This window comes from Sander lucioperca, chromosome 23 (genome assembly GCF_008315115.2).
Source record: "Sander lucioperca isolate FBNREF2018 chromosome 23, SLUC_FBN_1.2, whole genome shotgun sequence".
NCBI lineage: Eukaryota > Metazoa > Chordata > Actinopteri > Perciformes > Percidae > Sander > Sander lucioperca.
In genome coordinates this window covers 10,685,762-10,698,784 of record NC_050195.1, presented here as the reverse complement: position 1 = coordinate 10,698,784, position 13,023 = coordinate 10,685,762, and the positions used below count along the sequence as shown (strand labels likewise).

Here is a 13,023-nt window from a genome sequence, read left to right as displayed (position 1 = left end):
ACAAGGTGACATGAAACCGTTTGAGGGCAACTCTAAAAATGTGCCTCACCGTCACCTTGTCACTTCTACCACCTCTGGTCTTTCCCGTCAGGTTTTTGACAAAACAGCAGCGGTATGACAATGTTTGTCTCCTAGCAACAATCTCCCGTCTGTGGTTCAAATTGACTCTTGAAAGCGTTAGCTCGTAGCGTTGCTCTGAGTGCGATAGATAGTCGAGGTGCAGGTTGAACAAAAGACGGTTTGATGAATTTCTAATTGGGCTATTTTTGAGCATCCAGTGAAAGTTTTTTTTATTTTTTTTAAATTTATTTTTCCCCTCGAACGTTTACCTGCTGAGTTCCTTCAAAACTCTAGTAGGTCTTTGTCTGTTCGTAGCAGGACACCTAAACACACATTCAAGCCCATGGGCTTGCACACAGAACATCCATACACACACACACACACACACACCTGCTGTGTTTACTGATGTGCGAATGATCTCATACTCGGAGGAGCATACTCGGAGGAGCAGGGGTCGGGGTGCGTTCGCTGCCTGCTGCGACGCGTGGTGCCGGATAGACTCAAACAGCTGCAAAAAGATGCACAATGTTAAAACCTGTCTTCTCAGGTAATGATTCTTATTTACCGCCTCCTATCAGACTTAAAAAGCACAAACCCAGACGCCCAGGTACAGACAAACAGAGAAAAAACACATTTCACTGCACACGCTCTTTTCCATAAAAGTCTGTGGTTTTCGAATGTCTTTTTTTTTTTTTTTTTTAGAGCCACTTCAGAAACAAAGCCCCGAGGCCTGTCCTTAGCAGTACATTTTATAACCCTCTCTGTGGTGAAGTCTTTTATTTAATAAGTGAATCAAATGATTTCCTACCACAGCGAGATATACTCCATTTGAAGAAATGAGACCTGCTCTTACAAAATGATTTCTGGCATGAGAGGAAAAAGCACATTACGGCTCACGGGTTAAAGTTATGAGTCCTCTAAAGGGCACTTTCACTTATGAAATGTTTTCAAGAGAGTCGTCGTCGTTTCTGAAATTTGTGGAACTTTCAGGATTTTTTTTTGTCAAAATGGATTTAAGACGTTGACAGCACCATTGTCCCGCAGTTATTAATAGTTTTTAAATAATCCTTGTTTACATAGTTTCCGTAAGCAGCCTCGTAGCTTAATTAAAAGTGTCAGTGCTGTTTGAAGTTTGGGCAGAGCTGCCGTGCTCGCCTTTATCTCAGGTCTCCAGGATCTTTATTTGAATCTGTAGATGGAGATCAGGCCTCCGGCTGCAGAAATCACAGCATTCACCTCTTTCATCAGCTTTGAAAATTGCACAATTTCTCCGTGTGGGAGATGCCTTTCATCAAAGAGCAGAGAAGCCAGTGATTTGTTTGGCTGATGAGAGGTTTTGGACTCTGCGTGACCTCGCTGAGAATTAATGAGATAGTGTAGGAGCATTGGCACCCCGTCAATCACATGCATACATGTATGTGAGGTATATACACACTAGGGCTGAACGATACATCGAATTTTCATCGTCATCGCGATATGAACTAGCGCGATGAACACATCGCAACAGACGGCCTGACACGATGAATAAGGGAAAACAGTTTACACACTGAGACAACGCGAAGCGTAATACGTCTCCATAGCAGCAGGCGGCGCTGCTCTGTATTGTTTCCATTAACAGTCTGATTATTTCCCAGAAAATGAAAACCGGCAGCTGATTGGACGAACGCGTCACGTGGTTCTTTTTTCTCCGGAAATTCACAGCCAGACTGTCATGGCGTCTCGTTCAGAATACGATCTCATATTGTACTAAAATAGTTCACCGAAACGTGTTTCTGAAAACATTTTAAGCGAGAAATAGGCCGTGCAGTTGCTGAATCTGTCTTCATTTCAGATCAACAAAGGTCAGTTTAAAAGATTTTCGTCGAACGTTAATTTCTTATAGTTATAATGCCTCATTTGTGTAATTTGTTCAATAAAAGCATGTCAAAAATTATCTATTTGATTTCTTTATTCAGTGGGAATAGGCTATTCAATGTTTAGGTTCGCAAAAAACCTATTAAAGCACTAAGACATGGGAACAGTATAGCTAACATTCACATTTGAATATTTATCGCAAGTCATATCGTCATCGCAATATTAAACAATGTTATCGCACATCGCAGCTTTTCCTCATATCGTGCAGCCCTAATACACACACATACTACACTCTTACATTTAAATCTCCAAAAAATATATATAAATAGTGCAACTTTTAAAGAGGTAAAATAGGCAAAAAATATAGTTACTGCATATATAGACCCATTTGTAAGCAAAACATTGCAGTATATTCATAGGACTATTGTTATATTTTGTCCACACCTTAAAATAAATGAATAATTTAGCTATAATGCTGCATTTGAACATGGATTTTGCATTTCATGACTTTCAGAAACATAATGAAACATAAATGAAACGTGCCGTGTCTGAAAATAAAATAACAGATTTCTCTGGGTTTGCCATTTGGTGGAAACATTTGGGATAGTGTAAGAACACAACAAAAATATAACATTGGTATGGTCGTTTTTAGACATTTTAATGCAGAAATGTTACATATTGTACCTTTTTAAATGTGAACATTTTCTAGTTTCTTCACTCCTCTGTGACAGTAAACTGAACATCTTTGAGTTGTGGACAAAACAGAGGATGTCATGGGCTTTGGGAAACTCTGATCCACATTTTTCACAGTTTTCTGAAATTTTATAGACCAAACAACTAATCAATTAACTGAGAAAATAATCAACAGATTTATCGATAATGGAAATTATCCGTTCGCTGCAGTCCTAGTGAGTGCTTCTTGTTTATTAGTGGATTCACCAACAGAAATTAAGGAAGCTTTTGGTGCACGGGGCCCCGACTTGTCCTGGAAAGAGTCATGAGTGCCACTGGGCGTGTAGCCTGGACCCGGCACAAATCAATTAGAGCTTGCTGCATTTTGTTCCCAAGCATCTTGATCAGGCTGGGGGGACAGAGGTTGCTTAATTTTACCTGGCTCTTAACAAAATAAGCACAACTTATCACTTGCATTGGTGTTTAATGTTGCCTTAACACAACTTACACAGTCTACATTTGTCAAAGGGTCAGTTCAATAAGGTAAAATCTTACAAAAGAATTTTGTAAATAAGTAAATCTCACTCTGCATTCAATGTCAACTTTTCGGTTGTGATACGTTTTGGTAAAAGTCTGTATGTTGTCTGTGTTTGAGGACACTTTGACCAGAGAGGTATTTCTATCAGCACTGCCTCTCCTTTCTATTTTCCCGGGTGAATTTGTTGGTTAACTGTGGAAAAGGTCTTCTGTAGTCAAATATTGGCTTTAGAGAATGAAACCAAATACCTGGGGAGATGTACTGGACGAACACCACTGTCCTCCACCTCCTCCGGTTGGCCGGCGTCCCAGCGGTGCAGGGAGTGGTGCCACGCTTGGGCAGATCTGTGTGGGCCGAGCTCATTCAGCAGCCCTCTGCGGGCTCTGACGCTCACTGGCTCCTCAAGCTGGAAATTGCCATAATGTGTCCTGCAGTGGTTGGCTGCACAGGCCGCTTATCAGGGGCTCCATCTGTGCTGACACACACACACACACACACACACACACACACACACACACACACACACACACACACACACACACAGAGACAATCCATCACATGTCATACTTAGTGGTGGTGGTACATAGACAAGAACATTTCAACACAACAATATACAATGATCACTCAATTTTATGAACACAGTGATAGTGATAAACCATGAGCATTAATCTGCTTCAATAACAGCCTCCACTCCAGATGTTGGATTCCCAGACTGCAGGGGTTTACTCCCATTCGGCAACAAGAGCATTACTGAGGTTCAACGCTGATGTTGGGTGATCAGGTCTGACTCACAGTCGGCATTCCTGTTCATCCCTAAGGTGTTGGATGGAGTTGAGGTCAGGGCTCTGTGCAGCTCGCTACCGCAACAACTAAAAACAAATGTCTCCGTGTGTCTTTGAAATATGTGGTTCTAGTAGTTTGGTCCTGTAATGTAGCCAGGGTCGTGTAGCAACTCTCCGTTGGCTTGCGAGCTGGAAAAACCAAACTCTAGTCAGGCCAATCACATAATCACATCGTGTATAGAGTCGGTGGGCGGGCTTAACATAATGACAGCAGAGTTGCGACGGTTCCGTGTGAATTCCCTGCTACTTGAAAACAAAGAAGATGGCTGCTGGCGGTCTTTCGAATCGGCTTTGGCCAACATCTTGATGTGGGTCTGGGTTGTCAGGCTACCTGTAATGACCACTCGTGGGGATAATTGATAAGCTAACGGCTAACACACTAACCAGCAGAAAATATGCAAGCATAGTCATGCTAGCTTGCTAACTCTCAGTAACTGGAAAATAATTTCAAGCTAGTTTTTTAGGCTATGCATGAAGACATATTTGTAAACCAGGCCTCTTTGTGTGCAGAAGTTTATACTCCAACAAAGGAGGTTAAATAAAAGTGGATGGTGCAACACAGCTAAGATAGCTAGCTACCTCCATTTTGGACTCTGTTAGTTTCTAGACATGTATTTGCATGTCAAAAAATCTACCAAAGTTGAACACAAAGCGAAGGATTCATGTGGATTTACATTGGCGATATCGCTTTTTGTCACGACTCCATTCAAATTAATATTTCTCTTGCTTTCCTTATGCCCTAACCACAACTATATGCCAAATTCCTATATTTACCCAAATTTAACTCAGTCTTAACGTTAAAAGCCAAGACATTATCCTTACACAGCCCTTTTGAAGAAGTAAGGATCAGCACACTAGCTTATTTTTCTAACACATATCCATACTAGCCTATATGCTGTAACCTTAGTCAAGGACTGAGTGTTCTCCGTCCTTCTCGCCTGTGCAGTTATATGAAACGTATATGAAAAATGGGCTGCAGTGTTAAGTTAATTGATGAGTTCTGGATTAACAGGCACAGGCGGACTGTGGAGCATAAAAAGCAGCCGCTGTTGCCCTTTAGCCTCAGCCACTACTGCATGACTACTTTAGCTGTTAAATGTACTCTGGAAGAAATGTTGACTCCCATCCAAAATGTGTGGGTGAGGAAATCAACACGCCGACTGTATGCAAATGCTGGCTCAGACGAGAACACATTTGATTTGGCATGTTTATTTATGTTGCTGCTAAAATCTCATAGCTGAAACATGTCAAGATGAATTACCAGTTCTGTTACCACCTCTGCTTTTATTCACTGGAAAAAACAAGGATATTGCAATTAATGTCATACTTAAGCATGCATAACTGACAAGCAATTAGCATAAAATCAACACATGGAACACCTGCATCCCAGCACAATGCATTTATCTGTCATTTTGAAATGAGTGAAAGTGCATTGGCGCGTAATGGAAAGGGCCACAAATCACATGGACAGACTCCAAATGGAGCGTGTTCAGTTTCATTGTTTCCGGCTGATTTGAAAGTGATACGAAATGTGTCTGCTCCTGGCTCTCTGGTGTTTTAATATCTGATGAAGGAAAGCTAGCGTTCGGAATTGTTTGGTGTATTGGAGAAGAGTTGAGCGGCGGCTTTACATTTTGATGGACTCTATCTGTTAAAATGAAGAAACGGGTGAATATGGGCATCAGTCCAGACATGATTGTTACTGCTGCCACAGAGCTTTCAGTCCTTTTTTTTTTTTTTTTTTTAAATTTTTAATTTGTTTGTGTGTTTGGTTGTTATAGATATCTGAAAAGCTTGCCAACAGATTTCAATGAAATTTAGTTGAATGGGCCAAGGACCAATTTGTGTCACTCCAACAATTTTTTGGGATGATTTATTATTATGAGCAGATAGGAGGCTGCATCCAAATGAATTCACATTGGCAATTTGTGTGCAATATCAAGCCTCACAATAATGTACATTACAAATGCTAAAAAGAATATATGTCCACATTTATTATTGGTGGTTCACCATGCTCTGAATTGTTATCATTACTGATACATTGTCATCCATATTGATGTGATATATGGATAATTCTTTTAAAACAAACTTTTGATTTGGATACTTGAACAGTGTACACAAATACACCTGTATAATAATATAATAGATTTGCACTTTATTCTTCATAAAAAGTGAATTTCCAGTGAAACTGTTATATTTACTCTTACTGTCATTTATGATTATAGTAGATGGATAATTTGAAAAAAATCTTAACTCAAGGTCCACTTGCTAGGTTTTTCCCCGCAGCTTTCATCCACATTCTGTTTAAAATGTAAAATATCTGTTTAACTGTAAAAGAAGAACAACAACATATTGTGTTAGGGGGTGTTATCTTATGTTTTTAATATTCTCTTTGTAGTTTGCTACATCCGAAAAAGCCTGCACTTTTCAGGTAATGGCTTTGCACCTGCTCGATGTGAACATAAGTCCTAAAATGACCCGGCATGCACATGCATTATATGAACAGTTACATCACACTGGTTCAAACCACCTCAGGGTTTGCAGATTTCCGAGTTTTTCATCCATGCTGCTCACAGCTCACCTCCCTCCTGCTGCGTCCAGGTAGTTTATTATATCGAGCTCTGGGTGGAGCTGTGTGTGTGAGTACAGTGTGTATATATGTGTGTGCATGTGTGTACGTCTGGCTGTGGCGGTTATTTTTAACTTCTGTCTGCTAGGACGAGTGCCCTTTCTCCTCGGCTGATTGTGTGTGGAGGCCCTGAGGGAATGTGTGTGTGTGTGTGTGTGTGTGTGTGTGTGTGTGTGTGTGTGTGTGTGTGTGTGTGTGTGTGTGTGTGTGTGTGTGTGTTTTGTTGTTTGGTTACTCCCAGCGGACCACAGGCATGTCGGGGTGGTGGCCGCTGCTCGGTCACTCTGCATCATTACTAAGTCATACGTCCTTCCCTGTTCCCCTGATGACGCCACAAAAACACTCCGAATTATTAAAGAGAAGTCACGCTTTTACAGAAATAGGCCATATAGAGAGGCTCAGTCAAATGCTAAACTTTACTTCAAGTGTTTTCCAGTGATTTGTGTCCTGATTTGTCTTCCAGTTGAGAATCATTGTTGTTTAAAGCTGCACCAGGGCCTTTTTTTTTTGGGGGGGGGGGGGTATTTTTTGTGTTTCTATGTAGGTGTGATATAAAATGGGTCACAAACTGAGCATTCGCTGAAAAGCCAGTTTGCCCTGGTTACAGCCCAGTTGAACCGATAAATCATATTGTTGTTAAGTTACAGCCGTGGTCGCTCCTGGAGTTCCTCAAGAGCCGACGTGTTATTTTCTTCAGGTTCGGAGACACTGGATGGCCGTGTTTTCATCGTTACCTTAGACACATCTCGTCCATCCTGAGTGACTACTGTGTCATCATGGCTGTGGAGAGTTGACGTTGAGAGCAGCAATGAAACGAAAACTGTAAATAGAGTTCTCAGATGTGACAGCCTAATGATTCTGATGTTTTTTCTGCTGAATAGAGCTGCAACACTTCAAATATTGCTCATTTTGAGTGAAATCAATAATCGTCTCGACAGACGACTGACTCAATTACTGGGCTTTGGATTTTGAATAGCACAAAATTAACTTGGGTGAATTGCTGCGGCTAATATCACTGTTTCGATATTTCGTTGTATTTATTGTGCTGCTTGATTCTAGTCCTTGCCATGTAGAAAATGAGTGGAAAGATAGATGTGGAAAGGAAAAGACTGAGGGGGGAAAAAGGGAAAGCTATTTACCCGGTCAAAAGTATGAAGAATGTAAAGCAGAAATGGAGAAGCTTTTTTTTTTTTACTAAGAAGGGAAGAAGGAATGCAAGCGATAGAGCGACTGGGTGTATGGGAATATTGAGCCACAAAGCATTTATGTCAGATCAAAGCTAATCCTTATCTTTGGGAAAATGATTCAGTAATACCCTGGGCTGTCTCGCCCCCTCAAGGGCTGCTCTCTTTCTCGGCTTCCCTCTCCTGTGTGCTCGTATTCCTCTCTCCTCACTTCTCCATAAAACCTGTCAGGATTTTTCTGCACTTTTTCCTCGACTTTGACTCAGTAACGGTGTGGAGAAACTAGGTCAGCAGGGGGAGTGCAGATTGAGGGGGCCCGAGGGGCGAAGGTTCTGGCCTCCGGACCCGGCTGGAGAGGGAGTGTTTTACCCGGGGGAAGGCTGGCGGGAGGGCAAAGGAAGGAGACGTACGTGAGGGCTGAAGCGGGTGATGCTAACGACCACAGATAGGTTGACTTGTCTTTGCTTAGGTCACTTTCTGTAGTCTTACTGCTAACTGGACACAACATTTCACATTGATGAGGCATCAAGTGTAACGCTCATCAGTTCAATTTTCTAAGCACAAACAGACATTTGGAAAAACAGAAAAATGGGTTCAAATATCCTATTTTTCATTTTTTTCCACCTTGACAAATTAAAAAATTGGATCTTTAACCTGTTTTTCCAATTTTCTGTTTTTATTCAGAGGATCAGAAATTTAGAAAATTACAAAATTGAGTCTGGGCTCCAATTATTCAATACTGCAATGGTATTCTCTTTATACTTTGCAGAATATGCAGGTCATTAACTGCATCTGGACCAAAAAAAACTAAAAACTGATAGACTTTGGGGTCAGAGGTGCTTGCAACTGATGGTTTCGAGTGGGGGGCGGGACGTAGCTAGGCGGAACGAGGGAGAGAATACCATTGCAGTATTGAATAATTGGAGCTCAGATGCAGTTTTGTAATTTTCTAAATTTCTGACCCTCTGAATAAAAACAGAAAATTGGAAAAACAGGTTAAAGATCCAATTTTTTATTTGTCAAGGCGGGGAAAAAAATGAAAAATTGGATATTGGAACCCATTTTTCTGTTTTTCTAAATGTCCGTTTGTGCTTAGAAAATTGAACTGATAAGCGTTACACTGACCCATCTTGGCTTGGTTTACAATTAGATTGGGTTACATTTTGTTTCAATTTTGGAGAACTGTAACTGGATATATTGAAAGATCTGGATTCATTACGCTATGTACAAAACATTCAGGTAGCCACTGAGCTAAACAGCAAATAAAATATAATCTTCCTTCTTTAAGGTTTTGCCACTCACTGTCCTGCTTTCATGGACTGCTAGTAAAGTGAAAAGTTGCATTGATCGGAACATGTAGATAAGTAACAATTTAATCCAATTCTCAATTGAAAAACACTCTTTATGTTCAGTGTGGTTCTTTGAAAAAATAATTGAAAATCGTACTAACAAAGACTCTACAGCCATGCATGCCACTCAACTATACCTCAACTCAGGGATACAAATTTGTGATTTGATACCAGTGCTGTCTTTTTTTCCTAAATTCAAAATCTCTGTACTAAACTGCTTGGAACTCATTGGGATCATTTTTATGCAAGTCAAAGTGCTAAAACTGAGCCAGCGGACCATCTTGACTTAATGAATGTATCAACTGATAGCTCTGCATTTTGATGACAAACCTGTATTCAATGTGGATTGGTCACGCCTGGCCCAAACTCAAACCACTAAATACAGTCAGTATCTGTAAGAGCGGAAAGGTGCATCCCTAAAAACTAAACCTAAGTAGAATCCGTAATGGTTTCGAAAGATTTTAGAGTGAAACTGCTGCTTCTTTCTTTTAAAAGAGTTGACTCAGCCTTCTCATCAGGATGCCTCTTGGATGCCTACCAAGGAGATATTCTGATCAGGGCAACCTGGAGGAAGCCCAGGGTAGACCTAAAACATGCAGGAGGGATTAAATATTCCATGTGGCCTAGGAATGTCTTATTTTTCCCCAGGAAGAGCTGGAGGACGTTGCTACGGCCAAGGGCATCTTGTCTACCTTGTTTAGTCTGCTGCACTAACATTCAGCAGCTAGATATTGATGCGTCAATCGATTAAACGCTTTCAAAAGGATTTGGGTTTTGATAAGCAAATTCTATGTGGGATTTCAGTTCGATAAAATGCTATCAAATCCTTGTCTTGTTGCAGGCATTTACCACCGCCCAAGGTTGAATTTGGTCGTCCTCTCTCGCCCAAATGAACCAAACTAAAGGCTTCCAGACTGAATCAACTGCTCCGAGCATGTCTGGTGTGAGCACACTCTTTATCTGTCGTTGCCGCGTCCGTGTCCCCACAGGGCGCCATGACAAGTTTAATTGCCTGAGATCTTGTTTTTGATAAAGGACTGAGATGTACGGTTTTGCAGGGCAATCAGTGGTCACCTTTTTTTCCATTTCTATCACCACTTTTCTCTCCATCGCTCACCCTCCATCTGTCTCACTGTTCACTCTAGCTGTCTACCCACAGTCGTGCCCGGAGGGACACCGGCTCTGTTAAGATGGCAGCGGAAGGAAAAAGAGAAAAATCTAGTCATCTTCCGTCCTCAGCAGTTTTCACACGACTATTTGGGCAAAAAAATAAAGGCAAAGTCGGCAGGACCCTGTTTAGTATTCATTGTTTCCTTGGTGCTATTTTGACAGGGTTTAATCATCTGTAAGAGAAAACTATCACGGCTCCCGCATGGATTAACACGGTAGATGTGATTTATGCAAGAGGAGTAAGAGGAGGAAGAAATTGTTTATGGAGTCTGTGGCCTGAAGGAGACCGTTATAAGAATTAGCCATACTTAACACAGATACTGAGGCAAAGGGCCTAATGAACTGGCCCCTACTGCAGTCAGCTGGCAGCTGATACGTACGATGTGCGCTGTACATCATCAGTCTATCCTTTATGATGTATTGTTGGACTGCAGCATCTCTCTCAATCAGGGTTGTATCTTAGCTCCCTGCTGTGAGATCAGTAATATGTAAAAAATGTCTGGGATGTTTGGCAACAGTTACAAGTCATAAAGGGCCGACATGTTTGCAAGTTTTAGATCTTTAAATACAAATCATGCATTCTTCGGAATATTTTTAAATGCTGGGGAGGCTGCCAAGCCCTGATTTATACATGTGTAGAACTGATACGTTTTTAATGAATTAATAAAACACTGACAAATGTAGAATCACATTTTTCTCCACGGTCCTTTCAGATTTAGTTTAAACATGCACTTTTGTGTAACTCTTGTACTTGTTTTGTACTTGACAGTTTTTGGTGGGTTGATTTTAAGGATTTTAAGGATAGGAAATGTAACTTTGGGGTAGTGGTCAAAGTTATGCATGTACAGTTAGTGCTGAGGGTTATGATTGTAGGATTAGAGAGTAATAATGTAGAAAAAGTGTATAAAATATTAATGTCCAGAGAACATTTTTGTTAATAAGTACCAAAGTACTCTCCACAGCTTTCACTGTTGCTGCCATCATTGTCTCACCAATGATTTCTCTTCTGTTCTGTTGCTGCAGATGGATGACCATGTTGCCACCAAAGAGCTGTGACATCACTGTGAAGTCGTGGATGTTGGTGGACGGCGTGCTTTCTTAACTTCCCTTGGAGTTGTGCAGCCTTTCTACGAGACCCGTTTGACGCACCTCGTCTTAAATAACTGCTGTTGTCTGCCAGTAAATATAATTAGGCACCACCTACCTATCTTTAAAAAAATGGAGACTCTTTCCCAAGATTCCATTCTGGAGTGCCAGATCTGCTTCAACTACTACAGCCCTCGCCGGCGGCCCAAACTCCTGGATTGCCGACACACGTGCTGCTCGGTGTGTTTGACCCAGATGCGCAGCAGCCAGAAGGAGATTCGTTGCCCCTGGTGCCGTGGCGTCACCAAGCTCCCGCCGGGCCTATCCGTCTCCCAGCTCCCGGATGACCCGGACATCATCACTGTCATCGCCATCCCTCACGCCTCTGAGCACACGCCTGTTTTCATCCGCCTCCCCAGCAACGGCTGCTACATGCTGCCACTGCCCATCGCCAAGGAGCGGGCGTTAGGCCTGCCGGGGGAGCTGGGATGCCGTTTCCTGCCCGGCGGCCAGCAGAAGGGGGTGACGGTGGTGACCGTGCCCGAGCAGCAGCCTCTGGGCTTGGCTATGGGTCTGGAGGGTGTGGGGGTGGGGCTGGAGGGAGGCGAGGGTGAGAGGAGAGTTACTGGCCCGGTGGGAGGAGGGAAGGGCTCCACGTGGTCCGGCGTGTGCACAGTGATCCTGGTGGCGTGCGTGCTGCTTTTCCTCCTGGGCATCGTGCTGCACAACATGTCCTGCATCTCCAAACGTTTCACTGTCATCTCCTGCGGCTGAGGGCGGGGGGAGGCACCTCGGACTGCCGCGGACCCCCCCCTCTGCCTCTCCTCAGGACGGGACTCTGCTGAGGAGAGGGGACTAAACTCACATTATGGGCATCCAAGGAAACTACAGAGCAATGTAGGGAGAAACAGATGAAGAAGAGGGCAGGGAGAAGATCCACGAACAGTCTGCAATTGTGTCCAATTTTCTTTATTTGGGAGACTAAAATTAAAATGGAAATACAGATACAAACCTTAATTTTTCTTTTTGCCGGCCCTGAAACTCCCGTCCTTTTTCTGTCCTTCCATTTTGGGAATTACTCCAGAAAAGTTTTTGGCCAACTGATATGTTTTTGGCCAGCTAATATGTTTTTGGCCAGCTGATATGTTTTTGGCCAGCTGATATGTTTTTGACTAGGGGCCGATCTGACACTCACTCACACTCGCGGCTGTTGGATTGCTGTTTAGTCTGTGGTTTGTAGAAGTGCATCCGATATCATAGTGTTGTTTAGCTGAGTATAGGTTCCAAGTGCGGTGTCTCCAGCTGGTGCTGCAGTACAAAGAGTTCGGACTTGGCTGCTCTCCGTCCTCTGATGCTGCAGGAATTAACTGCAGGATCAACGTCTGGCCCCATCTGAATCATCTGGGAAACTCAAAATCAACACAGCTTTATTCTCCTTTCATACTTCATGAACAGGTTGTAACCTGTTCATGTTCAGAACGAACTGTTGCTATAATGGCTCTGTGTAGTTAGTAAAGGGATTGTTGTAAAAGAAAAACAAAACCCGGATTGCATTGTTCATTCATGCCAGCATATTACAGGCCTAAATTTAAAACACAGGTAGTAGTGAGTTGCTTTATTAGGTCTCAAAAGGTTTGAT

General features: G+C 42.4%; 1 protein-coding gene across 5 annotated transcripts in view; it reads left to right on the top strand.

Moving 5' to 3' along the window:
* Nucleotides 1-13,023, top strand: part of rnf152 (ring finger protein 152) — a 72,102-nt gene that overhangs the window by 58,102 nt on the left and 977 nt on the right. For all 5 annotated transcript variants that reach the window (XM_031285215.2, XM_031285214.2, XM_035998226.1 and 2 more), the window contains one exon: nt 11,322-13,023. This exon is cut by the window's right edge and continues 977 nt beyond it. In XM_031285215.2, the coding sequence (XP_031141075.1) occupies nt 11,517-12,158 (642 nt within the window). In that variant the 5' untranslated portion in view covers nt 11,322-11,516 and the 3' untranslated portion in view covers nt 12,159-13,023. The remainder of the gene's footprint in view (nt 1-11,321) is intronic.